Source organism: Balaenoptera physalus (assembly GCF_965194825.1).
Source record: "Balaenoptera physalus genome assembly, chromosome: 16".
In the NCBI taxonomy this organism is placed as follows: domain Eukaryota; kingdom Metazoa; phylum Chordata; class Mammalia; order Artiodactyla; family Balaenopteridae; genus Balaenoptera; species Balaenoptera physalus.
Window position 1 is genome coordinate 76366851 of NC_138898.1, and position 25270 is coordinate 76392120.

At 49.0% G+C, this 25270-nt stretch overlaps 2 protein-coding genes across 6 annotated transcripts in view; one reads left to right on the forward strand and one right to left on the reverse strand.

Annotated features, from left to right (window-relative positions):
• On the reverse strand, positions 1–7910 carry LOC309645452 (uncharacterized protein). 2 transcript variants are annotated; one of them, XM_082430549.1, is made up of 6 exons: positions 6490–7910; positions 6210–6245; positions 5246–5389; positions 4837–4992; positions 421–812; positions 1–129 (listed from the first exon to the last, which is right to left on the reverse strand). In XM_082430549.1, the coding sequence occupies exons 2-5, from the start codon at positions 6213–6215 to the stop codon at positions 699–701; spliced, it is 420 nt and encodes a 139-aa protein (XP_082286675.1). In that variant the 5' UTR covers positions 6216–6245; positions 6490–7910; the 3' UTR covers positions 1–129; positions 421–698. The 2 variants fall into 2 exon arrangements, with proteins under 2 accessions (XP_082286675.1, XP_082286676.1); XM_082430550.1 differs by lacking the exon at positions 421–812.
• TLCD3B (TLC domain containing 3B) overlaps positions 5023–25270 on the forward strand; it is a 25008-nt gene continuing 4760 nt past the window's right edge. Inside the window, exons 1-4 of one of the 4 annotated variants that reach the window (XM_082430546.1) lie at positions 5023–5162; positions 14994–15108; positions 20430–20560; positions 24841–24924. In XM_082430546.1, the coding sequence (XP_082286672.1) occupies positions 20436–20560; positions 24841–24924 (209 nt within the window). In that variant the 5' untranslated portion in view covers positions 5023–5162; positions 14994–15108; positions 20430–20435. Of the gene's footprint in view, positions 5163–14076; positions 15109–19493; positions 20561–23491; positions 23984–24840; positions 24925–25270 lie in introns of those variants that run through there. The other 3 variants (XM_082430547.1, XM_082430548.1, XM_082430545.1) reach the window with 3 other exon arrangements.

A 25270-nucleotide genomic window follows, 5' to 3' on the forward strand; every position in this document is an offset into this window, starting at 1 on the left:
GGGCCTGCCTCTTTGGGGGTGGGGGGAGGGTCCCCTGCCCACTCACCAGTACTTCAGAGGAAATTTCTTCCTTGGAAATCCAGACTGAGGCCCTCAAAAGGTTGTCAAGAGAAATCTTTGGACAGGGATCTGTGGGGAGGGAAGGAGGGTAGGGGACTTAGATCCACGGCCTTCCCTGCCTCCTCCTCTGCTCCCCTGACTCCGGGCCTCTCTCTGGCTGCTGTGATTCTCTGGAGCCTGTTTCTTTAGAGGGAGAGCACATGCAGGCACTACAGTCACACCTCAGAATAACCAAGAGTCCATGGACAGGGTGTGCCTGGGGTACCCCTACACCCTGATACTCAAGGCCCAAGTTTGTCCCATAATGCTCACTGTGGTGAGCAGTGTCCCCCACCCTCACCTTCAAATACGATCATTTACTTGGGGAGGGGGAGAGGAGGGCAGGGGCACCTGCCAGAGCACCAGCCACTCTCTCTTCTGGCCCTCCAAAGGGGCTGCCATCCAGCTGGCGGAGGGCTCCTTGAGTCCCACTCTGCAGGGAGCCAGGCTCTCCACTGCTGGTTCCCAGGCTGGTGAGCTGGGTAGGCCATCTGTGGTTCCAATAGCCTGGAGAAGGGTGTCCTGAGGCCCCTCAGGGAACAGGTCATGTGGGCCCTGGGAGCTGGCCGCTCCCCAAAGGGCAGGGACCCTGGGTCTTGTCATCGGAGCTTGATCTCAAAGCAGAGACAGTTGAGGCTCTGGCAGTCAGGAAGCTGGCACGCACAGGCACAGTCACAGAGCGGGCAGCAGCGAGGGCAGTGAGGGGCCCAATCCTGAGGGAGAGGAGAACGGGGTGAGGGCGTTGAGCAGGAGGAAGGGGGACCAGAGCCTGAAGCTGTCTCCTTCTCAGGGAAGAAGGGAACAGAGTGGCCTGGAAAGTCCCATTTGCCCAGTGGATCAGAGGGTACCAGCCACCATTCTTGGGAACAAGTCAATTCTTTGTGCTGTTGAGAAATCAGCAAGGAGGCAATGTTCCTAACAACTGGGTTCAGGAGCTGGAAGAAATCATTCGGTGGGGTGGGGTGGGGTGGGGGGGTCCTTTCTTTCTTCCCATCTTATGGATGAGGAGACTGAGGACCAGAGGTCAACTGGACCCATGCTTAGGTCACAATGTTCAGCTCAGAGATGGTTCTCCTATATCACGCAATTGAAAGTCGTTAGACTGGGAACACACACAGTCTATGATGAAAACCACTTGTTGGTTTTGTGGATTTCTTCCTTGGCCTGAGACCAAGCTGGATCTCATTCATCCTCTATTTCTGAGCACCTACTCTGTGCCAGGCACAGACTATGTTCATGAATGATTTTTAAAATCTAGTTTTCCTTAAAAATGGTAATTTGCAGATTTAATTTTTTAATGTTTAAAAGGAGTTACATCTCTTTTATTTATCAGAAACTTGAGTAGAGGGCCTCTTTACAGAAGAGGAAACGGAGGTTCAGAGAGGGGAGTGATCGTGCAAAGGAATACAACGAAGGAATGGGGCTGGGATGGGTCTGGGCCTGCCTGCTTCCAGTCCTGAGATCCCCCTTGACCTACTGCTTCCCGGGGCCATGAATAGCAGCTTCTTTCAGGGTCTGCTAAGGCAGGGACAGTTCATCTCCTGTCTCCACTGAGCTACCAGGGGACTCAGGCTCAGCAGGTGTCTGAGATACAGATGAATGTTGAATGAATGAATCAATCAAAGCATATCATTTTTCCCTCTTTAGGCAAAGAAGAAAGTAGAGGGCAGCTCCTAGGGGAGACAGAAGGTCTGCCTCTTGGGGAATAGGAACAGCAAGTCCTTAGAGACAGGAAGGGAGAACCGGTCCACTCCGACCCACTCCTCTTCTGCCCTGGGACACAGATGATCTGTCACCGCTGCAGGCAGGGACTGGAGTCAGGCCAAGTGGCTGGAATAGGACCCACCCAGGATGTGTGACAAGGTTGGCTCCTTGAGGCCTGAGGCAGAGTTAGTGACAGTCACAGTTGCACAGCTCAATCAGACACCGGGCCAAGCCAGGAATAGGGGAATGACCTTTAGAAGAGCTGAGGTTTCGGGGTGCAGTGTCCGATGACTGGTGAGATCAGATATCACCAGGGGCTCCGGTGAGGGGAGGGCATCTGTTCCTGCTAAAAGAATCGTCTCTCTAGAAAGAGGTAGAAGTATATCATGGTGGAGGGGAGAGAGCGAGGTGGCTTCCTTGTATTTGATGGGGGTGTGGTTTGGGGTGTCTCTGGGGAGTCCCAGTCTGGGCTGAAGTCAACTCTGCGGGTTTCTGGAGGACCGCACCGTCATTCTGTGCGCAGAATTGGGGGCTGAGAGAGGTCCCACTGCTCTCGCTTCAGAGAAGAGGGTATTAAAAGCATTTCTTGGCTCTGCCCCCTGGAAGGGTTTGGCTCTAGTCGTTAATAACTAGCTAATGGATATCTCGACTCTCACAGGCAGCCTTGCGGCTTCTGGAAGGAATCTGCTTTTTAAGTACATTAAACAAGGGCTCCACATGACTGTTAACCCCCATGCTTCTCTAGGCCCGTAGTTTTTCACTCTGATTTCTTTCACTTTGAGGTTGTGAAGGCCAGCCACCGTTACTGTTTGGAGCTCAGGGTTTGAATCTAATTCAGGCCCAGGTGTGGCTAATTCATGATTTGCACCTCAGTTTCCTCATCTCTGAAATATATTTTAAATATAACACCTACTTCACAGGGTCACTGTGGGGAATCAGTGGAAGGCACGAAGCCCGGTGCCTGGTAGGGAGGGAGCTCTCAGCAAAAGGGAGCTCTTCTGTCACAGCGCTTTTCCCTTAGCAGTAGCTCTTAACCCTGGTGGTATGTGTCAGTCGTGTAAGAACTTGTTAAAGATTTGCAAATTCCGATCCCATTCCAGATCTACTGGACATGGGGCCTGGATGCCTGGCTTTCCATTTACGCCTCCTCCCAGCTTCTGATCACACAAGGGGCTGAGAACCAACCACTGCCCTGGATTGCATCATTTCTCACCCTCGATTCAGAATGTGAGGCAATTTCTCACATTGCCTACTTATTTCTCTCTGTCCTTCGTGGGAATGTAAGCCCCGTGGCCGTGTCTACCTTGTTTCCACTGCACCCCCAAGGCTCAGCACAGTGCCTCAACAGTGACTCCATAAATCTTCCGTAAGTGAATAAATAAATGAATGAATGAATTAGGTCCTCACGACATACCTGTGAAAGAAGTAACATAGGCAGGTTTCTCCCTGAGAGAAAGAGAAGCCTGGGTTTGTGTCTCCACCCAGGCTTTAGGCGTCTGTAAGCCTCAGTTTCTACAGCTGTGAAGGAGCCAAGAGCTTTGGAATATTTGTCGTGGCTATTGTTACTGTAAGGAAACTGAAGAACACAGAGGCCTTACTGTGGTTTGCGGAAAGATAGCTCAAGGAGAGAATGACCATTCGTCATTCTAGAATCCTTCCTGGCTCCGGCAGAAGCCGGGTAGGATCAGGACCTGAGGTCTCCAGCTTGGACGCCCTGCAGCCCTGGAGGGGGCAGTGGGAGGGGCCAGTCCCTCCTGACAGCGCACCTCACTCTCAAGGAGGAAGAGAGGCCTCTGACTCTTCCCTCCCCGCGGACACAAGGCGAAGGGAGTGGTGTCCCAGGACAGGGGGCCAGAAATCATTGTGCAATTGAGCATTTCTTATAGGAGGTTTGAGGACCCAGGGTCTTCTCCTTTTTCCCCTTTGTCCCCCCTAGCCCCAGCCCTGGGCCCCGTCCCCGGGCTACCCCTGGGAAACCAGATGCAGATTATCTGAAAGAGGAGAACTCCTTGGCCCATAATTTATTTTGAAACTCAAAACATCTTGCAGGGATTTGCAACTGCAGTCTGCCCGAGTTATGAATTTGCTTGGTCTTTTCCCCTCACTTTTCCCTCCCCAGGGAAGGTCCCCACTTCAAGGGCAGGAGCTTTTCTGTCTACATGTCTGAGCCCAAAATAATCAGAGCCTAGGAAGGTGGTCAATTACACTTAACATCTTTAAAGCCACAAATGCAAAAATGGCCTGTCCTCTGTGAGCCAGGCTTCTCCCTGAGGGTTCTGTTTCAACAAATGATGGAGCAATTTGCTGTGCAAGACTCTACTGTGGAATGCTGGAAAAGTGACTAAATTTCCCTGGGCCAATTTATTCCCCTGCAAAAGGAGGATAAAAACATGGATAGGTAGCCAAGGTGTGATGTCATGTTAAAAAGGGCAAGTGGCAGATGTGAGGAAATAGTCTGTGTGGTATATGTGGTATGACTACATTTTTACCAATAGTAAAATACAACAGTGATAGTACTGTATGTGTATTAGTATATGAGGGACACACACCAATGTAGCAACCTTGGTTAGAGAGCTAGTTTATAAAGTGACTTGTACTTTCTATGTAGTTCTACATGCACACTTTGTAATTTAAAAAAATACATATAGATAGGTTTTTTAAAATATCCAGCTCTCGGGGTTGTTAATAAAGTAGCACAGTATCTAGAACATCGTATTTACTCTGCAAACAGAAGGAGCTCTGTGAAGGGCTGTCTTTTCTTTTAACTACCACTTTCAGAAGTAGAAATGTGCCCTACATGTTACACACATTACCTTTCTCCAACTGCTGCCCTATTTTCCTTTCTCCAAGTAGCTTTCATTACCAGAAAATATCTGATATGTTGCTTTTGGCTGTCTCCACCTGACCCAGTACCTGGAACTGTGCCTGGCCTAGAATAGGTACTCAGTAATAAATTTTGTTGAACCAAAAAATGAATGCACAGAGAGTACCGAGATCAGAACTCAGGGGCCAGGGGCCAGGAAGAGAACTCACAGATTCAGCGGGCTGGGGGCAGCAGGCATCCAGGTAGTGGGCTGGGCTGGGCAGAGGGAAGTCACAGGCTTCTGCACAGGTCCAGCAACAGTCTTGGGGCCTGGAGGCGCCTTGCTTCCTGCAGGGGGAGCTGCAGTCTGTGCAGCAGCCCTGGGCCTAAGAGAAGGCAGGGCTCAAGATCTGGGCCAGGCGGCAGGTAGGGAGGGACAGCCAAGACTCAGTTTTGGGGAGAGGGGCAGGAGAAGGTTCAGCTGAGGACGAGAAGAGGATCTCCTAGTCCCACGAAAGGGACAGATGCAGGGACTAAATGGCAAAGGTGTCTCAGGGTAAGGGCCTACGAATGAGGGGAAAAATTGACCAGGTTCCTCCTCCCCCAGGCCCACCCTTCAGCCCCCACCAGGCCCCTCACCAGCAGGCAGTGCCTCGTCAGCAGCACTAGGCCCAGCAGCAACAAATAGATGCCCACAGCGAGGACGACAATGGCAGGGATGGGGAGCAGCAGGGAGGGGCTGCTGACAGGAGCCGGGGTTGGATTCCACGGGCTAGAGGAGGCCTGGACAGCACAGGAGGAAGGGGTGATGAGGAGATGTGGAGGGGCTGCAGGGACACAGAAATACCAGGAGGGACACGGGCGGTGGCTGGGAAAAGGGGAGGAACAGCCACCAGGTGGTGGGGAGAGAGTCAATAGGACTACACTGTCTTGTCCCCAAACCTGCCTTTTCTCTTGTCATCCCCATTTCAGCACCATCGAGGACCTGTTGGTCGTTCTAGACTTTTCCAAGATTTATTGCTTTTGCTTTCAGAATGCCTCTCCAAACAGATCTATTGTCTCTGCTTCCACTGCGTTACTTTACCATCCCTCAGCCCACAGTACTGGCCTCTAACTGTCTTGCAACCTGCAGTTGTGCCCCTTTCCACACCAGCTGTCCTGCATATCCTTCCCTCCCTTGCGGTCCATCAATGGCTCCCACCGACTCAGTCCAAACTTCTTATCTCAGCGACAAAGGCCTCAATCTGGCCCTGCCTACCTCTCCCTCTCCCCCATTACACTCCAGCCATACTGAAGTCCTAGCAGTTCCCCAAATGCCCTGGCCTCTCTCTCACGCCCACGTCTCTGCCCATGCTGTTCCTTCTGCCTGGGATGCCTTTTCTTCTCTGTTGCTTGGCTAGCTCCTCATCTTGCCAGAGTGGGATGTGCCCTTCCATGGGAAGGCCGTCCCTGCAACTCTCTTTCTGTCTCACAGCTCTTGTCCTGAGCTGGAAGGGTCTATGTTGGGTAAAGAGTCCCCTCTCCAGTCCAGGCTCCAAGGCAGGCAAAGTCAGGGTGAGTGGAGGGCGCTGAGGGGGCCGCTCCAGAGAGGGGTAGGACTCACGTCCATTGGGCAGGACAGCGCCGGTCAGTCCAGGAGCTGCAGAGGAGAGAAAGTCCTGGGCCTCAGACACTGAGAGGGGCCATTGGGCTGGGATGCCCATTCTCCTCCTCCCATTTCCCGCTTGGGGAAACTGAGGCCCAACGACGGTCCCTGGTCCGGACAGCGAGGATGGGGGTTCGGGGATTCGGGGCAGCGCCTCGTTCGAAGCCCCCAGCCCGACCCTGGCCACACCCTACCGTTGTCCCCAAACGGGCTCCCTCCATCGACCTATCCCCATCACCTGCGCCCTCGGGGCCGCGGGCAGTTTACGGATTCCGCGCCTTGTTTGCTCCAATCGGCCGCAGCTGCTGCACCGCCCAGAAGCCTCCCGCTGTTTCTCGCCGTTGTCAAGGGGATCAGAGCGCCGCTACTACGGCGGCTGCCCAGACCCAAAACTCTTCTACGCGCCTCGCTTCCCTTTTCCCGTCTGTGGACGCCCGCTCTTGTTTTCAGTCCCTGTCCGCTAGGTTTTCCGGCAGTTACCGAGTAGAAATGGCGAGAGTTCCCGCCGCTACCCGCCTGGCTCGGATCCTCATCGTGTGCTGGGTCCTGCGGCGCTGCAGAAGCAAGACTGAACCCCCGGGCTACACCGCCAACTGGCTGTGTGACTTCGGCCAAGTCACTGCGCCTCACTGAGTCCATTTTCCCCTCTGTAAAACGGGAAAACGCCTGCCTCCCAGGGATATTGTAAAACTCAGAGCCACTTCTTAATTGTATAGAATTATCCTCAATAATTTTTCAACCTGACCCCCCACTCATTTTTATTGACAGTGCCCAAATTTAAGAGCCATCATCTGGTCTCTTCAACCTTCACATCATTATCAAAGTGATTTCCTCCCACCCACGTCAGATCTTGTGCCTTTTCTTTTCTTTTTTTAAAAATAAATTTATTTATTTTATTTATTTGTTTTTGGCTGCATTGGGTCTTCGTTGCTGCGCGTGGGCTTCCTCTGGTTGCAGTGAGCAGGGGCTACTCTTCGTTGCGCTGCGCGGGCTTCTCATTGCGGTGGCTTCTCTTGTTGCGAGCACGGGCTCTAGGCATGCGGGCTTCAGTAGTTGTGGCACACAGGCTCAGTAGTTGTGGCTCGTGGGCTCTAGAGCGCAGGCTCAGTAGCTGTGGTGCACGGGCTTAGTTGCTCCGCGGCATGTGGGTTCTTCCCGTACCAGAGCTCGAACCCATGTCCCCTGCATTGGCAGGCGGATTATTATTATTTTTTTGAATTTTATTTTATTATTTTTTTTATACAGCAGGTTCTTATCAGTCATCAATTTTATACACATCAGTGTATACATGTCAATCCCAATCGCCCAATTCAGCACACCACCATCCCCACTCCACCCCCACGGCTTTCCCCCCTTGGTGTCCATACGTTTGTTCTCTACATCTGTGTCTCAACTTCTGCCCTGCAAACCGGTTCATCTGTACCATTTTTCTAGGTTCCACATACATGCGTTAATATACGATATTTGTTTTTCTCTTTCTGACTTACTTCACTCTGTATGACAGTCTCTAGATCCATCCACGTCTCAACAAATGACTCAATTTCGTTCCTTTCTATGGCTGAGTAATATTCCATTGTATATATGTACCACATCTTTATCCATTCATCTGTCGATGGGCATTTAGGCTGCTTCCATGACCTGGCTATTGTAAATAGTGCTGCAATGAACATTGGGGTGCATGTGTCTTTCTTTTTGAATTATGGTTTTCTCTGGTTATATGCCCAGTAGTGGGATTGCTGGATCATATGGTAATTCTATTTTTAGTTTTTTAAGGAACCTCCATACTGTTCTCCATAGTGGCTGTATCAATTTACATTCCCACCAACAGTGCAAGAGGGTTCCCTCTTCTCCACACCCTCTCCAGCATTTGTTGTTTGTAGATTTTCTGATGATGCCCATTCTAACTGGTGTGAGGTGATACCTCATTGTAGTTTTGATTTGCATTTCTCTGATAATTAGTGATGTTGAGCAGCTTTTCATGTGCTTCTTGGCCATCTGTATGTCTTCTTTGGAGAAATGTCTATTTAGGTCTTCTGCCCATTTTTGGATTGGGTTGTTTGTTTCTTTACTATTGAGCTGCATGAGCTGTTTATATATTTTGGAGATTAATCCTTTGTCCATTGATTCGTTTGCAAATATTTTCTCCCATTCTGAGGGTTGTCTTTTCGTCTTGTTTATGGTTTCCTTTGCTATGCAAAAGCTTTTAAGTTTCATTAGGTCCCATTTGTTTATTTTTGTTTTTATTTCCATTACTCTAGGAGGTGGATCAAAAAAGATCTTGCTGCGATTTATGTCAAAGAGTGTTCTTCCTATGTTTTCCTCTAAGAATTTTATAGTGTCTGGTCTTACATTTAGGTCTCAAATCCATTTTGAGTTTATTTTTGTGTATGGTGTTAGGGAATGTTCTCATTTCATTCTTTTACATGTAGCTGTCCAGTTTTCCCAGCACCACTTATTGAAGAGGCTGTCTTTTCTCCATTGTATATCCTTGCCTCCTTTGTCATAGATTAGTTGACCATAGGCGCGTGGGTTTATCTCTGGGCTTTCTATCTTGTTCCATTGATCTATGTTTCTGTTTTTGTGCCAGTACCATATTGTCTTGATTACTGTAGCTTTGTAGTATAGTCTGAAGTCAGGGAGTCTGTTTCCTCCAGCTCCGTTTTTTTCCATCAAGACTGCTTTGGCTATTTGGGGTCTTTTGTGTCTCCATACAAATTTTAAGATTTTTTTGTTCTAGTTCCGTAAAAAATGCCATTGGTAATTTGATAGGGATTGCATTGAATCTGTAGATTGCTTTGGGTAGTATAGTCATTTTCACAATATTAATTCTTCCAATCTAAGAACATGGTGTATCTCTCCATCTGTTGGTATCATCTTTAATTTCTTTCATCAGTGTCTTACAGTTTTCTGCATACAGTTCTTTTGTCTCCCTAGGTAGGTTTATTCCTAGGTATTTTATTCTTTTTTGTTGCAATGGTAAATGGGAGTGTTTCCTTTATTTCTCTTTCCGATCTTTTGTTGTTAGTGTATAGGAATGCAAGAGATTTCTGTGCATTAATTTTGTATCCTGCAACTTTACCAAATTCATTGATTAGCACTAGTAGTTTTCTGGTGGCATTTTTAGGATTCTCTATGTATAGTATCATGTCATCTGCAAACAGTGACAGTTTTACTTCTTCTTTTCCAATTTGTATTCCTTTTATTTCTTTTTCTTCTCTGATTGCCGTGGCTAGGACTTCCAAAACTATGTTGAATAATAGTGGTGAGAGTGGACATCCTCGTCTCGTTCCTGATCTTAGAGGAAATGCTTTCAGTTTTTCACCATTGAGAATGATGTTTGCTGTGGGTTTGTCGTATATGGCCTTTATTATGTTGAGGTAGCTTCCCTCTATGCCCACTTTCTGAAGAGTTTTTATCATAAATGGGTGTTGAATTTTGTCAAAAGCTTTTTCTGCATCTATTGAAATGATCATATGGTTTTTCTCCTTCAATTTGTTAATATGGTGTGTTACATTGATTGATTTGCGTATATTGAAGAATCCTTGCATCCCTGGGATAAATCCCACTTGATCATGGTGTATGATCCTTTTAATGTGTTGTTGGATTCTGTTTGCTAGTATTTTGTTGAGGATTTTTGCATCTATATTCATCAGTGATATTGGTCTGTAATTTTCTTTTTTTGTAGTATCTTTGTCTGGTTTTGGTATCAGGGTGATGGTGGCCCCATAGAATGAGTTTGGGAGTGTTCCTTCCTCTGCAATTTTTTGGAAGAGTTTGAGAAGGATGGGCAGGCGGATTCTTAACTACTGCGCCACCAGGGAAGCCCAGATCTCGTGCCCTTTCAATTTTTCACCCCCCGCAAAGGGCTCCCCGCTGACTCCAGGATAAAGCCCAAATGCTTTAGTTGACTGTCCACACCATCCACCCTGGGCCTATCTTTGGTTTATTCATTCACAATGTATCCCACAGCGTGTCAAGCATTGCTCTAGGCTCTGGGACTCTAGCAGAGACTAAGGCAGACAAATTTCCTGCCCTCGTGTTGCTTATATTCCACTGGGGGAAGAGGATCAGATAATATGTAAACAGATAAGATCCTTTTGTGCCCCATCAGCTCATTCAAGTTTCCACCGTAGGATCTGTTCAAGGTTCCTGAACTAGTGCATAGGGTTTCACAGCTGCTGTTCCCTCTGCGTAGAACACCCTTCCCCTATCTCTCCCCACTGCCTCCTCCCCAACTAACACCTTCCTCATCCTTTGAGCCACTGCTCAGTTTTGCCTCAGGGTGGTATTCCTGCCTGCCTTAGGCAGAGGTGACTGCTTTGGGCACCATATACATACAGCTGTTCTAGCACTTCTCACAAGGTAGTTAAATTCTCCATTTCACTGCCTGGCTCCCCAATTAGACCACAAGTGCCTGGGTCTAAATCGTCTCCATATCCCAAGCCCTAGCAGTTAGCCTGGCCTTGAGGGGGCCTCCACTGAGTACTTACTGATTCTATGAATGAATAGAATCCAACCAATGAAGTAATGTTATCCAGATGCCCTGGTTCCCTTGGCTCTTAAGGCACTCCGACCTCCCACTTTCATTCCTGACCTGTTTGGTTCTCCACACCCATGCTTGTACACACGATTGTGCACACGCACGCACACACATGCACACTCAAGTAAGCACACCTCCCCCACAGATGCCTCAGACTTCATCCATGACTTCTGCATTCTGGCATGTTCCCCTGAAAGCAACACTGTACACCTGCTTCTGTCCACATTCTCCACCCCGATGTACCTCGCCACAGCTGCTTCCCCAGGGATTTTCTGCACCATGAGGCAGCCACAGAAACTGCCAAGGTCTGTGTCCCTGGTTCCCAAATCTCTCCTCTCCCCTTCAGCCACACTGAGAGGGTCCCAGCCACATTCTCTGCCACCCCAGCCCTCTCAGAGGGGGCTTCAAGCCCAGAAAACAGGAGTCTAGCTGTCCCCAGTGACACCTCTGTTGAGTCTAAGTCTGGGTCAGACTGCCTGCTTAGGGCTGTCCTGTTGTCTGCCCCTATCGTCGCAGAATCCTGAGACCCAAGATGACACCAGTTCCCACCTCAGCCCCAGGAAAGGCTTCAAGTGACACATGGCCCCTCCCTCTCTTCAGCTCCTGCCAACGGAGAGACATCAGCCTTGGCAAGACCTCTGGACACGTCCAGGGCCTGCAGTGGCCAGACTCACCACGGGTGGTATTCTGTTCCTGCCACGGGTGCATACATTATGCAGGAGGGTGGACAGGGCACCAGGTCTGCTCACTGCAAGGCAAGCCAGTAGGAGGGGTGATGTATGCGCCCCACTTTGCCAGGGCCCCACTTCTACCCACATCACACCATTTGTTGGAGGCAGGGAGAAACTGACTTCACAATAGCTGAATAGCCATAAGATCTCCCTTTTTCTAAAGTTCAAAGCTGGCGATGTCAGATATTCTCACCTGTAGTTTTACACTGCCCCTGGGAAAGAGAGTAAAAGATGATGTCCTAATCGTCATGGGGTGGGTGGGAGGCCTGAGACGCAGAGAAAACCAAGAAGATGAAAGACACCTCTGCAGACCTGGGCTTGGATGTGGGAAGGCAACCTGGCAGTTCTGATTTTGATCCGATACTTTCAACCCCCTTCCATGGACATCAGATAATATTGCCTCCCAGAGACAATGAGGGGTTCACCAGCCTCCTTATTATGAAAATGACAGGCCTAGGCTTAGATAATTACTTCTTATCCCCGGGGGAATAAGAAGCTGAGCTGAGATGAGCATCAGTAGAAGCCTCTTCACCGACTTTATCTTTTTTTTTTTTTTTAACATCTTTATTGGAGTATAATTGCTCTACAATGTTGTGTTAGTTTCTGCTTTATAACAAAGTGAATTAGCTATACATATACATATATCCCCATATCTCCTCCCTCTTGCGTCTGCCTCCCACCCTCCCTATTCCACCCCTCTAGTTGGTCACAAAGCACCGAGCTGATCTCCCTGTCCCATGCAGCTGCTTTCCACTAGCTATCTATTTTACATTTGGTAGTGTATATATGTCCATGCCACTCTCTCACTTAGTCCCAGCTTCCCCTTCCCCCTCCCTGTGTCCTCAAGTCCATTCTCTACGTCTGCGTCTTTATTCCTGTCCTTCCCCTAGGTTCTTCAGAACCTTTTTTTTTTTTTTTTTGGATTCCATATATACGTGTTAGCATACGGTATTTGTTTTTCTCTTTCTGATTTACTTCACTCTGTATGACAGACTCTAGGTCCATCCACCTCACTACAAATAACTCAGTTTTGTTTCTTTTTATGGCTGAGTAATATTCCGTTGTATATATGTGCCACATCTTCTTTATCCATTCATCTGTCGATGGACACTTAGGTTGCTTCCTTGTCCTGGCTACTGTAAATACTGCTTCAATGAGCATTGTGGTACATGACTCTTTTTGAATTATGGTTTTCTCAGGGTACATGCCCAGTAGTGGGATTGCTGGGTCTTATGGTAGTTCTATTTTTAGTTTTTTAAGGAACCTCCATACTGTTCTCCATAGTGGCTGTATCAATTCACATTCCCACCAACAGTGCAAGAGGGTTCCCTTTTCTCCACACCCTCTCCAGCATTTATTGTTTGTAGATTTTTTGATGATGGCCATTCTGACTAGTGTGAGGTGATACCTCATTGTAGTTTTGATTTGCATTTCTCTAATGATTAGTGATGTTGAGCATCCTTTCATGTGTTTGTTGGCCATCTGTATATCTTCTTTGGAGAAATGTCTATTTAGGTCTTCTGCCCATTTTTGGATTGGGTTGTTTGTTTTTTTGATATTGAGCTGCATGAACTGCTTGTATATTTTGGAGATTAATCCTTTGTCCATTGATTCGTTTGCAAATATTTTCTCCCATTCCGAGGGTTGTCTTTTCGTCTTATGGTTTCTTTTGCTGTGCAAAAGCTTTTAAGTTTCATTAGGTCCCATTTGTTTATTTTTGCTTTTATTTCCATTTCTCTAGGAGGTGGGTCAAAAAGGGCCTTGCTGTGATTTATGTCATAGAGTGTTCTGCCTATGTTTTCCTCTAAGAGTTTTATAGTGTCTGGCCTTACATTTAGGTCTTTAATCCATTTTGAATTTATTTTTGTGTATGGTGTTAGGGAGTGTTCTAATTTCATTCTTTTACATGTAGCTGTCCAGTTTTCCCAGCACCACTTATTGAAGAGGGTGTCTTTTCTCCACTGTATATTCTTGCCTCCTTTATCAAAGATAAGGTGACCATATGTGCATAGGTTTATCTCTGGGCTTTCTATCCTGTTCCATTGATCTATATTTCTGCTTTTTTGCCAGTACCATACTGTATTGATTACTGTAGCTTTGTAGTATAGTCTGAAGTCAGGGAGCCTGATTCCTCCAGCTCCGTTTTTCTTTCTCAAGATTTCTTTGGCTATTCGGGGTCTTTTGTGTTTCCATACAAATTGTGAAATTTTTTGTTCTAGTTCTGTGAAAAATGCCATTGGTAGTTTGATAAGGATTGCATTGAATCTGTAGATTGCTTTGGGTAGTATAGTCATTTTAACAATGTTGATTCTTCCAATCCAAGAACATGGTATATCTCTCCATCTGTTTGTATCATCTTTAATTTCTCTCATCAGTGCACAGACTTTATCTTATTTCATCCTAACAGTAGACCTCAGTGGCAGAAACCATCATTTTCACTTTACAGATAGAAATGAATTAGGACCTCATTGAAAAGGAATTTTAGAACCAGGCAAGATCTAGGTTTGAATTCTAGTTCTGCCACCGTGTGTCTGTGTGACCTTGGGCAAGTCGGCTGACCTCCCTGAACCTAAGTCTTCACCTGGAAAGTAGGGATTACATAAGAGACTGGCAGGGCTCATTGTGATGATTAGAGGAAATGTATGTAGAGCAGTTGGCACAGAACGGGGGTCATTAAAAAATAGAACAACATGGGACGTCCCTGGTGGTCCAGTGGCTGACTCCACACTCCCAATGCAGGGGGTCCGGGTTTGATCCCTGGTCAGGGAACTAGATCCCATATGCCACAACTAAGAGTTCGCATGCCGCAACTAAAGATCCTGCATGCTGCAGCTAAAGAGACCACATGCCACAATGAAGATCCCACGAGCTGCAACTAAGACCCAGTGCAGACAAATAAATAAATAAATACTTTTAAAAAATAAAATATAGGACAACAAGAACTATTAATGACAGTCACAATGAATATTTACAATGTGCCACATAGGAACTGTGTTCACATACATCTCATTCAGTCATCCCACAGTCCTATGTAGAGGTACTGCTTTTGTCCCTATTTTATAGATAAGAAGCCTGAGGCTCAGAGGAGCTAAATTACTCGCACAAATTCTTCTGGCTAATGAGTAACGGAACTAAGATTTAAGTCCAGGCAATGGGACTTTGTGTGTATTCAGCTGAAGCTCAGAGAGGTTCTGACACTTGATCAAGGTCACACAGACAACGTATGGGAGAAAAAGGGTCTGGACGCTTAGTTTTCTCACTCCAACTCACCTGTTGTGCCCCCTCGCCCTTTTCTATTGTAGAGATGACGGGTGCGACTGAACTTGCCTGGAACCTAAGACTAAATAATAAATGACCTGGCGCACTGTCCAGGACACACCCCAGAGCGCGGGGAGGGGGAATTGGACCCTTCCCTGGGTATCATGTGGGAAACAGGCCACTTCTGGCTGTTTATCGTTTACTTATTCACAGGCTTCGATGATATCACACCTGCACACCTCCGCAGGGCCGCGGCGGCACGGCACACAGGTAAAGAGGATGCGCAAGATAGCATTTGGACCTAACGGAGGCTGAAGGAGCAGGAAAGGTAAACTCTAGGCCCGGGGTGAATTGTGTGACAGGTCTGTGAGGTCCACTTGGGGGTGAGAGACCCACCTGGGAAGCCAGGCTGGAGCGGGAAAGCAGCGGCCGAAGTCGTGGGAGCTTGGACGGGCACTGGGGCAGCACCACCCCACGCTGCCCATCTCCACGCGGGCGCTGCCGGCTGCCTTCCAGAGGCGCGTGTAGCCAGGGGCTGCACCCACACGCCAGAACTGGCTGGCATCTCCCTTCCTCCGCGGGATGTTCAGACACTCCTAGAACGCCCAGACAAGGGACCACGGTGTGTGGAATGCATCCCATCTTGGGTTTATTTTAGGTGGTACAGCCATTAGCAAGAAAGCGCTGCGCGCGCACGCGCACAGACACACACACACACACACACACACACACACACACACACACACACACACACACACACACACAGAGCCCTGAAAGCCAGTCTCTTTCCAATTCCCTTTCAACGCTTCTGATTATTCCAGGACAAAGTCTCATTGCGCTGCCAGAAGCCCTTTGACACCTCTCTATCCATGCTTCTCTTGTCTTGTCTTTAACAAAGAGAGAGAGGGCGGCCTCCAGCTCAGAATTCCGAGCACATGCTAATATCTAGTGAGAATGTAAGAACAAGTTTTTTTCATTTTATTTTTTGTTACCTTCTATTTACAACAAATGATACTGGTTTTCTATTTTCCGTACTGATAAAAAGTTTCCTTTTAACGTACATAGTTAAAAGCACGTACTCTGGAACTCATACTATTAGGTTCAAATCCCAGCTCTGCCACTTACTACCCGTATGACCTTGGGCAAGTCACACAACCTCTCTGTGCCTCGATTCCCTCAACCGGAAAGAGAAAGTAATAATAGCATCTCCCTCTTGGGTTATTGTGAGGATTACATTAATTAATGTATGTGAAAAGGGTAGATTGGTGCCTGACACCTAGTATATGCTGTAAAAATGTCTCCTATTATCAGCTCAAATAGGGGGGAGAAAAACCCTGAGGTTTAGAGAACACTTCTTTGGACCAATTCCGCCATTTTCCATGTGAGGGAACGAAACTTTGGAGAAGATAATTAAGCAGCTGAGCTAGGATCTGGTAGGTCTCTGGATTTCCAATCCATTTACCAGCCATTTCAGTCTTCAGTAATTAATATAACCTCTCAGCCTCAGCTTATTCATTGCAGAATGGGACTAATACTATTTCATTGGATGTTGGGATGCTGTGTGTAAAGGTGGCTCAGAAAATGAGTTGGTATGATGTCTCCCGTGCATTCTCAACAGGGGTAATAGCACCCCCCAGGAGGGCAGAAATTGGTTCTTGGCGGGTGAAAAATATCTTTTAGATATACAAAGCACAGACATATAGTATATAAGTTCATGAGAAATGGTGATTAGGAAACAAAATGTCTAAGAAAGGCTGGGGGAGCAATAGTTAAAAAGAAGTTGAGGGACTTCCCTGGTGGCGTAGTGGTTAAGAATCCGCCTGCCAATGCAGGGGACACGGGTTCGAGCCCTGGTCCGGGAAGATCCCACATGCCGCGGAGCAACTAAGCCCGTGCGCCACAACTACTGAGCCTGCGCTCTAAAGCCCACGTGCCACAACTACTGAAGCCCGTCTGCCTAGAACCCGTGCTCCGCAATTAGAGAAGCCACCGCAATGAGAAGCCCGTGCACCGCAAAGGAGAGTAGCACCCGCTCGCCGCAACTAGAGAAAGCCCGAGCGCAGCAACGAAGACCCAACGCAGCCAAAAATAAATAAATAAAATAAATTTATTAAAAAAATAAAGAAGTTGAGAAATACTGCTCTTAACCAAGATTTTTCCAACTTGGGTTGATACTCATAAGTGGATTATGAAATCGGCTTAATGGGTCATGATAAGCATTTGGGGAGGAAAAATGATAAAGGGGAACAACGATATAGTACGGTGTGCACTGCACAAAATCAGGATCAGAAAGTATCGTGAGAAAGTTTCAGTTCAATTTGGCATGTGCATGCCTGTGCTGAGTCATGAAATAAAAGTCTCTCTTGAGGCTCACTGTAAAAAAATGGTGCAAGCCATTTCTCTAAACCACAATTTTCTTTCTCCCCTCATTATTTATCTCTCAGACAAGCCCATGCAGCCTCAAACTATTTTACTCTGAACAGGAAGAACCTGATAAGGAAAGAAAGAAATGTAGAAGAGAGTGTCCAGATTCCAGTAAAACTAGGGCCTGACCTTTACCAGCTCATGGCGAAGGACTCTTCCCTTCCTCATTCTCTGTTCCAGGGTAAGCCACAGCTACAGAGGAAAATGACTGGCCCTCAGCACCAGAGGGACCTCCCCTCTTATTCCTCCCTCTTCCTCCCCTTTCCTCCCCTCCTCTCTGCTCCCAACGTGAAAGGCAGCAGTCATGTTGACCCGAGTCTGAGTCTTAGCTCTGCCATTTACTCTGCAATCCCAGGACAAGTCATTTAATTTCTCTGATCCTCAGTCTTCTCAGCTATAAAATGAGGAACTTATTTGTAAGATTGTAGTGGTGCTTAAATGAGAGAAGGTAGAGAAAGTATATTAGTATTTTAGTGCCTTGTATACTGCAGGTGCTCATGATAAGAGCAGCTAACAGGGCCTGAACGCTGTGTGAAGAAGTTTATCCATGTTATCTCTATTTCATCCTCTAAATGAGCTTACACAGGAGTAGGGAAGGTAACAGGGCAGACTCCAGTCAGGCTGCCTAGTTTCAAACCTCAGTTCAGTATCTTTTCACATGTTTAAGGACTGTCTATAGTTCTTTCTTTCTGACTGCATTGTCTGCGTTTTAAAAAGGTGCTTTCCTCATAACCCCACATAATGACTTCGGCTTACATCATATTGGCCACACCTCTAACTACCAGGGAGGCTGGGAAATGTAGTTTTTTAAGTAGGCGCATTTCAGTCTCCAGCAAAATAAAGAAGGTGATAAGGACGATACTGGTTAGGCAACCAGAGTCCTCGTCTTCAACAGTCTTATCTCGCTCTTGATTTAACCTTGAATTTAATTTTCAAAGGCCTATCCAGAGGGGGGAAAATGGAGGAAACAAGTAAGAACAGTTAACGGAGATAAGCTCTGAAAATGTGGCTGACGTGTCTAAATTGTAGTCAATAATGTTTCGTTTCTTTTTTTTTTTCTGAACCATTCAGTTTCTTTAGGAAATGAGTTTACGAGTTTTCTATATCTGTTTAATATTAGAGAGACCAATACAGTCAGAAAATAGGGTTGAAAAAAATCCCACCTCATTAACTCCCTGACTGTGTAACCTTGGACAAGGTACCAAACGGCTCTGTGCCTCTGTTTTCTCATCTGTAAAATGGGTACAATAATAATCCCCATTAACAAAGTTGTTTTGAGGAAATGACTTGATATTTTTGAGCCCTCGTATCAGTGTCCGGCCCATAGTAAATGCTATATAGTTAGCATTTAATGAGTTGGCATTATTATTATCCCAACTTCACAGATGAAAGAATTGAGGCCCACAGAGACTGGCCAACCATCGCTCAGGGAATGGAAGAGCCTAAGATGGTTTAGCATTTAAAAAATTCCAGGGCAGGGGCTTCCCTGGTGGCACAGTGGTTGAGAATCTGCCTGCCAATGCAGGGGACACGGGTTCGAGCCCTGGTCTGGGAAGATCCCACATGCCGCGGAGCAACTAGGCCCGTGAGCCACAATTACTGAGCCTGCGCGTCTGGAGCCTGTGCTCTGCAACAAGAGAGGCCGCCACAGTGAGAGGCCCGCGCACCGCGATGAAGAGTGGCCCCCGCTCGCCACAACTAGAGAAAGCCCTCGCACAGAAATGAAGACCCAACACAGCCAAAAATAAATAAATTAATTAATTAAAAAAAAAATTCCAGGGCATCCCCTAGCGGTCCAGTGGTTAAGACGCCGCACTTCCACCCATTAGAAGAGTATGCCTTGAGGACGCGTACCTGTGTAAATGCCCATGATCCATATAACGGCATTCCCAACCCCTCAGAAGGCTCCCTGGGGTCTCCTCTCCGTCAATACCTCCTCCAAGTTAAATGCTGTTCTGATTTTTCACAGAAGATATTTTGCCTGTTTTGAACGTCGTCCAAATGGAGCCATACAGTATGTTTCTTTTATTATCCGTGGAGTTTGAATTTGAAGTCCAGATGGTCCCACCCTAGGAACTGCCATCTTAACTATTATACTGTACTGCCTTTTAAAGCAATGACTGCTTAGGCTGCTCTCATTTTCTCCACCTCCTCATCCGGTCCCCTTTCAGCTCCACCCCTGAATCCTAGCTGTGCTTCAAGCCATCAATGAACGCTAATTAGTCAATTCTGTGTTAGAAGGTACCCCTCCCCCCCCCCCAGCAGGCCCCTCTGCCAGGAAGCATATGATAGGGCACATGTTGTCAAGAAGTGGGCCAATGGGAAGATGGCATATTCCAAACCGTCCACCATTCCACCAATAGGAAGGTGATGTTCCCGCCCCCTCCAACTGCCTCTGTAGAGCTGCCTCCGCCTCGTGCCCTTGCAGTTTGACGCCTTCCTTGTATCCTGAGAAGGTCCCCTCAAAGCTGCTTAAGGGGTGCAGGATGGCAGGCCCTGACTCCCTACATCTCTCCTGGGCCTTCTCCACACCTCCCCTCCCTGGAGTGGATGGGAGGGGAGGCTTTTCCAGACAAAAATAACATACATGTAAATATATATGTTTTCAGAGGTTTTCCCATGTTTTGTTTGTTTCTTTAATGGGATAATGCTTTGAGTTTTCTTTTTCTTTTTAAAGAAATATTATTTTAAAAATTTCAGTTATCTGTACAATTTGAACACCCCTCCTTCCTTTTTTTCTGAGTTCTGGGCGCTGATGAGAGCCACCAGCCTCCGTCTCTAGCCTCCACCTTGCCCCTCCGAGGTGAGGACCTAGGAGAGGGGAGAGGTGACACAAAGAGCTTGGGGTGGGGGGACAGAGGATGGGATGGGTTGAGTTAAGAAAAAGCAGGCACATACTTAAGAGTTGAAAGAGAAAGAAGGAATTTTAAGGTGTGAGATGGACTGGGAGGTGTAGACCAGCTTCAGGAATTACAGGGAAAATGAATAAAAGTGTAGGAAATGGATTGATAACCAAAAATTAGGATGTCCAGTTGCTCTGGATGAGGCATATTTAAAGTGCATTAAGGATCTCAAAGAGATTGGGGAAGAGCTACGCCTGATGGCTTTTGATGGTTATGAAAGATGGATCCCATAGGCCTTGAGTTTTTGGGGTGAAGGGAGGGTCTGAGGGACACTGTGTTGAGGTGTTCTCACAGTCATCTTTTCTCACCTTCTCTACCCCAGACAGGCATGACCCTGCTCTTTGTACTGGGCTGCATCTTCTTCCCGCTGAGCTTTGCTCTCCTCTGCTGGGGTCTGCAGAACCACTCCAACCTGCAGATGGAGAGACCAGAGGCCGTTCTGGTGGCATCCAAGTAAGAGGACAGGGTGAGGGCATCCTTCCTGGGGCCAGGGCTGGTGGAGCTGATCTCCTACTTTCAGGAAGAGTTAGTGATAAGAGCAGAAGCAAACTATGTGTGTATGTGAGCGTGGGTGGGTGGGTTGGAAATATAGAATCAAAAGACACTGTCTATGAGATCTCTTGCAAGTCATTTAACCTCTCTGAACTTCAGAGCCCCCATTTGTTTAATAAGAATACTCACCTTCCATTCTTCGTGGAGATGTTGTGTGAGGGTCAGGTGAATTCACGTCTGTAGAATAGGGGTAGGGAATTCCCTGGCAGTCCAGTGGTTAGGACTCAGTGCTCTCACTGCCAGGGGCCCGGGTTCAATCCCTGGTCGGAGAACTAAGATCCCACAAGCCGTGTGGCCAAAATAAAATAGGGGTTGCAAACTCCCGCAAGTGACACGAGAGATGTAAGCTCTGTGGGGACTGTGTGAGCTGGAAGACTACTTTCATCCCATCCAGCGGGGGCAGCAGCTGCTCGGCTCCAGCCAGACATCATGGAGTTAAGAGTGTGGGCCCAATGTTGTCTGACCTTCTGATTTTTTTCTTAAAAGAAGTTAAGCTTTTATGTGAAATCTAATTTTTAAACACTGACAAATAACTTAGAATTTAAGAAAATACTATACTGGCAACACCATACTGGCCAAACGAAACATGTTTATGGGCTGGCCTGGGCCCTTGTGCTGCAAATCTATGGCCTATTTGACAACGATTAGTAAAATACCTGTGAGTTATCACCAAACCTTAGGGAGGAGAGGGAGCCGGCAGAAGGCAGAACTTACTTGGGTGTCTGGAAGACAAAAAACCCATCTCTATCTGCTTTAATGCCCACTATCCAAAATGAAGCCACAGCTCCTTCACCAGGTCTGTGGCCCTCCCCACAACTCAGCACCACCCTGCGGCCTTGCTCATCTTTGGCTCTGGAGCTATGCAAACATGGGTTTGAAAGCCAGCTTTGCCAATTCTCATAGCTAGGTTATCTTGGGCAAGTTTTTTGTCTTTTTTTTTTTTTTTAATCTCTAAGCCTCAGGTTCCTGTCTATAAAACAAAGATACTACCATCTGGGAAGATTAAATAAGAATGAAATAAACCACCTCACCCCGTCCCCAGCGCATAGTAAACACTCAGGAAGTTGGGTCCCTTTTCCGCTTAAGTGAAGCGCTGAGGTCAGGAAGCTAGGTCCACTATTGTCTCTAAAATTGTCCCCCACTCTTGCTGCCTAAGGCCAGAGACCTCTCAGGGTCTGTTCCTGCAGTACGCCACTAGAGGGCAGCACAAAACTGCAAATCCCAGTCCTTTGGGGAGGTGATGGCATGGGCTTTGGACAGGCAAAGGCAAATCGTAGGGTTACTATTGAGGCGTATCTTAGGACAGGCTTGGAAACCAAAGTATGGTTTGGGTAGCAGGGCCCCACGTCATGCAGAAGTCTACAGGGCAGTTGGTTTCAGGACGAGAAGGCCAAATTCCAGGGAGGCAGCATGAAAGGGTGAGATGCAGCTCAGAGGCCAGCGTGGTTCTGGCGGGGCCTCTGACCTGCAGCGGGACTCTGGTCAAGTCACTGGGCCTTGGTTTCCTTGCAGTGGAATGAGGGGCTTGAATCAGCCAATCCCCAGGGTCCTTTCCCACATGGAAACTGGGCTGTGAAGTTGCGGAGGAAGGGGAGCCAGGAGCATAATAAACCTGAAGAAAAAGAGAGTGACCGGGGCTCAGGGGAGGCCGGGCAGCCTGGAGGACACGGGCAGCGGCATCATCAGGCTTGAAGTGGGTTTTCAGAGAGGCAGCACTTCCCCACCCTCTTCAAACCCTGGCGCCTAGTATGAGTGGTCTCTTGCGTTTTCTGAATTATGTGACCTTGGGGAGGGTCACTGAAGGCCTCAGGACCATTTCTTGACCTGTAAAAAGGGGACACATGTTGTTACCTCAGTGCTGTTACAATAGTTAGAGGAGATCATAGGACAGTCTTGCAGCGGAGTTGGGACCAGAGGCACCTCATACACATATACCTCAGAGTTTCCCTCCCTCCCATTAGGGTGAAGGACGTGGGGGTCTCTGAGCCCAAAGGATACTGTGTTGAGGTGTTTTTATTCCCATCTGTTCCTTAAACTCATCCTTCAGAGACAGCAAGATGCACCAACTTCTCCCACTCCCCCCTCCAGGGAATCCTCTTTCTCTCTGCCGGAGTGGGTGCCCCTAAGCTGGGACCCCAAGGCTGCTGAGGGACACGTGTTGAGAGGCCTTGGCAGAGGAGGAAATGGCAGGCATTTGCAAAGTACTGGTGGGAAATGGGGTCAGGCCCATCTGGAGGCCCAGAGCCTCCTCCCAGAGCCTCCTCCCAGCTGGCCAAGGAGCCCCAGGCCACCTCCCTCCCCAAGAGGAGAGCTGACCCTCCCCTGGCCCTCCCAGGCCGGCCCTCCCAGGCCGACCCTCCCAGGCAGCCCCCTGTGCCTGCCGCAGCGGCTGTCTCTTTAAGGGCCTCCCCCTCCCTCTTTCTCTGCTCCCCCCCCACCTCTGTCGCAGCCGCTGCTGTGGTTCAGAGCTGCATGGGGAGATGCTGCTGCAGGTCCGGTTTCTTGGTGTCTGGTCGGTGCCATCATTTCCCTCCCCCTCCCCCGCCCTCCCCAAGCTGGTGACTTCCCGTCCCCCTCCCCCTCCCCACCGAGGGGGCAGGGGGCTGGGCATGAACTCTCCATAATGCCCCATACAGCCTCCGGGCCGGGCCTCGGGGACTGTGGCGGCAGCGAGAGGCGGGAGAGCCGTGCTGACCGCTGACCACTTGCCCAGCTGCTCCTCTGTCTCCCCTCCCTCCCTTTCAGAGCTGGCACCACAGGCCCACCCCCCACCTCCCACCCCGCCTCCTCTGGTCCTCCCAGCCTCTCCACGTAAGCCCCCCCCCACCTGCCTCTGTCCCTCCCCTCCCCCATCCGCATCCTCCTCGTCCTGTACCCCCTCCCTCTGTCCTCTCACCCGGTCCTCCCCTCCCCGGCTCTCTCCCAGCCCTCTGGCTGGCTTTCTCCTGCTCCCTTTCTCGGATCCTCCCTGTCCCCGTCTCTCCCCATTTCCCCAGTCTCATCTAACTCCCTTTCTCGGGTCCTCTGGTCTGACTCCCCAGCCCCATCCCGTCCCTGCCCTGTCCCCTTTGTGCCCCTTTCTCTTTCTCTCTCTCCTTCCCCGGCTTGGCGTCCCTTCTCCACCTCTAAGTCCCTTCAGCTCGGCCTCCCTGTCTCTTCCCGGCCGCTCGCTCGGCTCCCTGCCCGAGGCCTGAGCACCATGCTGACCCCAATGGTGGCCGGAGGGGTGGTGTTCCCTGGACTCTTCCTGCTCTCCAAGAACACGCTCCAGCGGCTGCCCCAGCTGCGCTGGGGGGAGGCCGACGCGGTCATTGTCTCAGCCAGGTAAACTGCATCCCTTCCCCGCTACCCCAGGCTCTATGGGGATGGAAGGGACCCTTGGCCCGGTGGGGACCGGGGGCTCCTGAAGTGGTCGGTGGGCTCTACCTCAAAGCTTCCCTCTCTCCTCGCTGTGCCTTACTCGCTGTCCCAGGAGACCTCATCCAAACCCAGCCATCTGGTCTACTAGTATTCAGACTGCTCTTCCTCCCTTTCCCATTCACCCTCCCACCCTCCAAAACAGGTCCGGCCTGTGACTAAAACATCCCTATAGGATATTAGAGAGCAAGGCAAGGGGCACAGAGCTGTGTATTATTCGGGGCATGTGTTTGGGGGAATGAGGGACCGAGGAGTGAACAGTGGAACTCTGCATGACCCTGGAATCCGGGCCAGAGCTGGGGAGGGGAGCGTGGTGGCAGGCAAGGAGAGAGCGGGAAAGTGACCAGGGGGAATCAGGGGCAACCGAGGGGCCGTGGGATAACCGGCACGATGACTGGGCAGCTGAGTGGTGCCAGAACAGGCCCGGGGGCTTCCCCCTGCCATCCTGTGCTGTGCACCCCCCCTTCCCGGGAAGGGACACCTTGTCATCAGCCACTCGTGCTCAGCAGCGTCTCACCTCACGATGACCTCCCTGGTGTCCTCCTGAGAGGAAGGCGACTCAGTGTCCAGTGAGGAACGGGTGAACCGAGGAGTAGCAGCCGGGCCAGTCCAGGAGCCTGAGGTGGTGTGGCTGAGTCCCGGGCAAGGCAGCCTTGGGGAAAGATGGGCAGGGAGCACCCAAGAAGTGGAGAAACTGGTCGGCAAGGAGGAGAAACCAAGGGGCGCGTCTCCTCCCTCTACAGCTTCTCCCTCTTCCTCCCTAGGCTAGTGTCCTCTGTCCAAGCCGTCATGGCCTCCACAGCTGGCTACATCGTCTCCACCTCCTGCAAGCACATCATAGATGACCAGTAAGTGCCATGAGACCACCTTAGCCCCCATTCCAGCAGCCTGTGTGTATATGTGACCCCTGAGTACCCCAGATCGTCTAGGGGACTCCTTCAGTGGTCCCCAAGCCCTTAACTTGAGCCTGAGCAAGTCAACTGCAGTAGCTGCAACTCAACACCCAGGGATAAATTTATCCACATCCTGTCCTTAAAGGTCAGAACCAGGAGGAGAAGGAGTGGGGAGCAAAAAGGATTCTCAAAGCAGGTCCTAGGTTTCCCGGCCTCTCGGATCATAGTAGGTTCTGAATGTTGTTTCCTCCCGTGCCCCCTCCCACCCTTTCACCCCTCGGACCCCATTTCCAACCAGCAC

What these genes read in the sequence shown, in the direction of transcription:
- LOC309645452 (XM_082430549.1), bottom strand. An exon ending in TGACGAGGCACTGCCTGCTG is followed by an intron (nt 4,993 to 5,245) that starts GTGAGGGGCCTG and finishes GCCTTCTCTTAG; the next exon opens with GCCCAGGGCTGCTGCACAGA. An exon ending in GCCCCCAGCCCGCTGAATCT is followed by an intron (nt 813 to 4,836) that starts GTGAGTTCTCTT and finishes CCTCTCCCTCAG; the next exon opens with GATTGGGCCCCTCACTGCCC.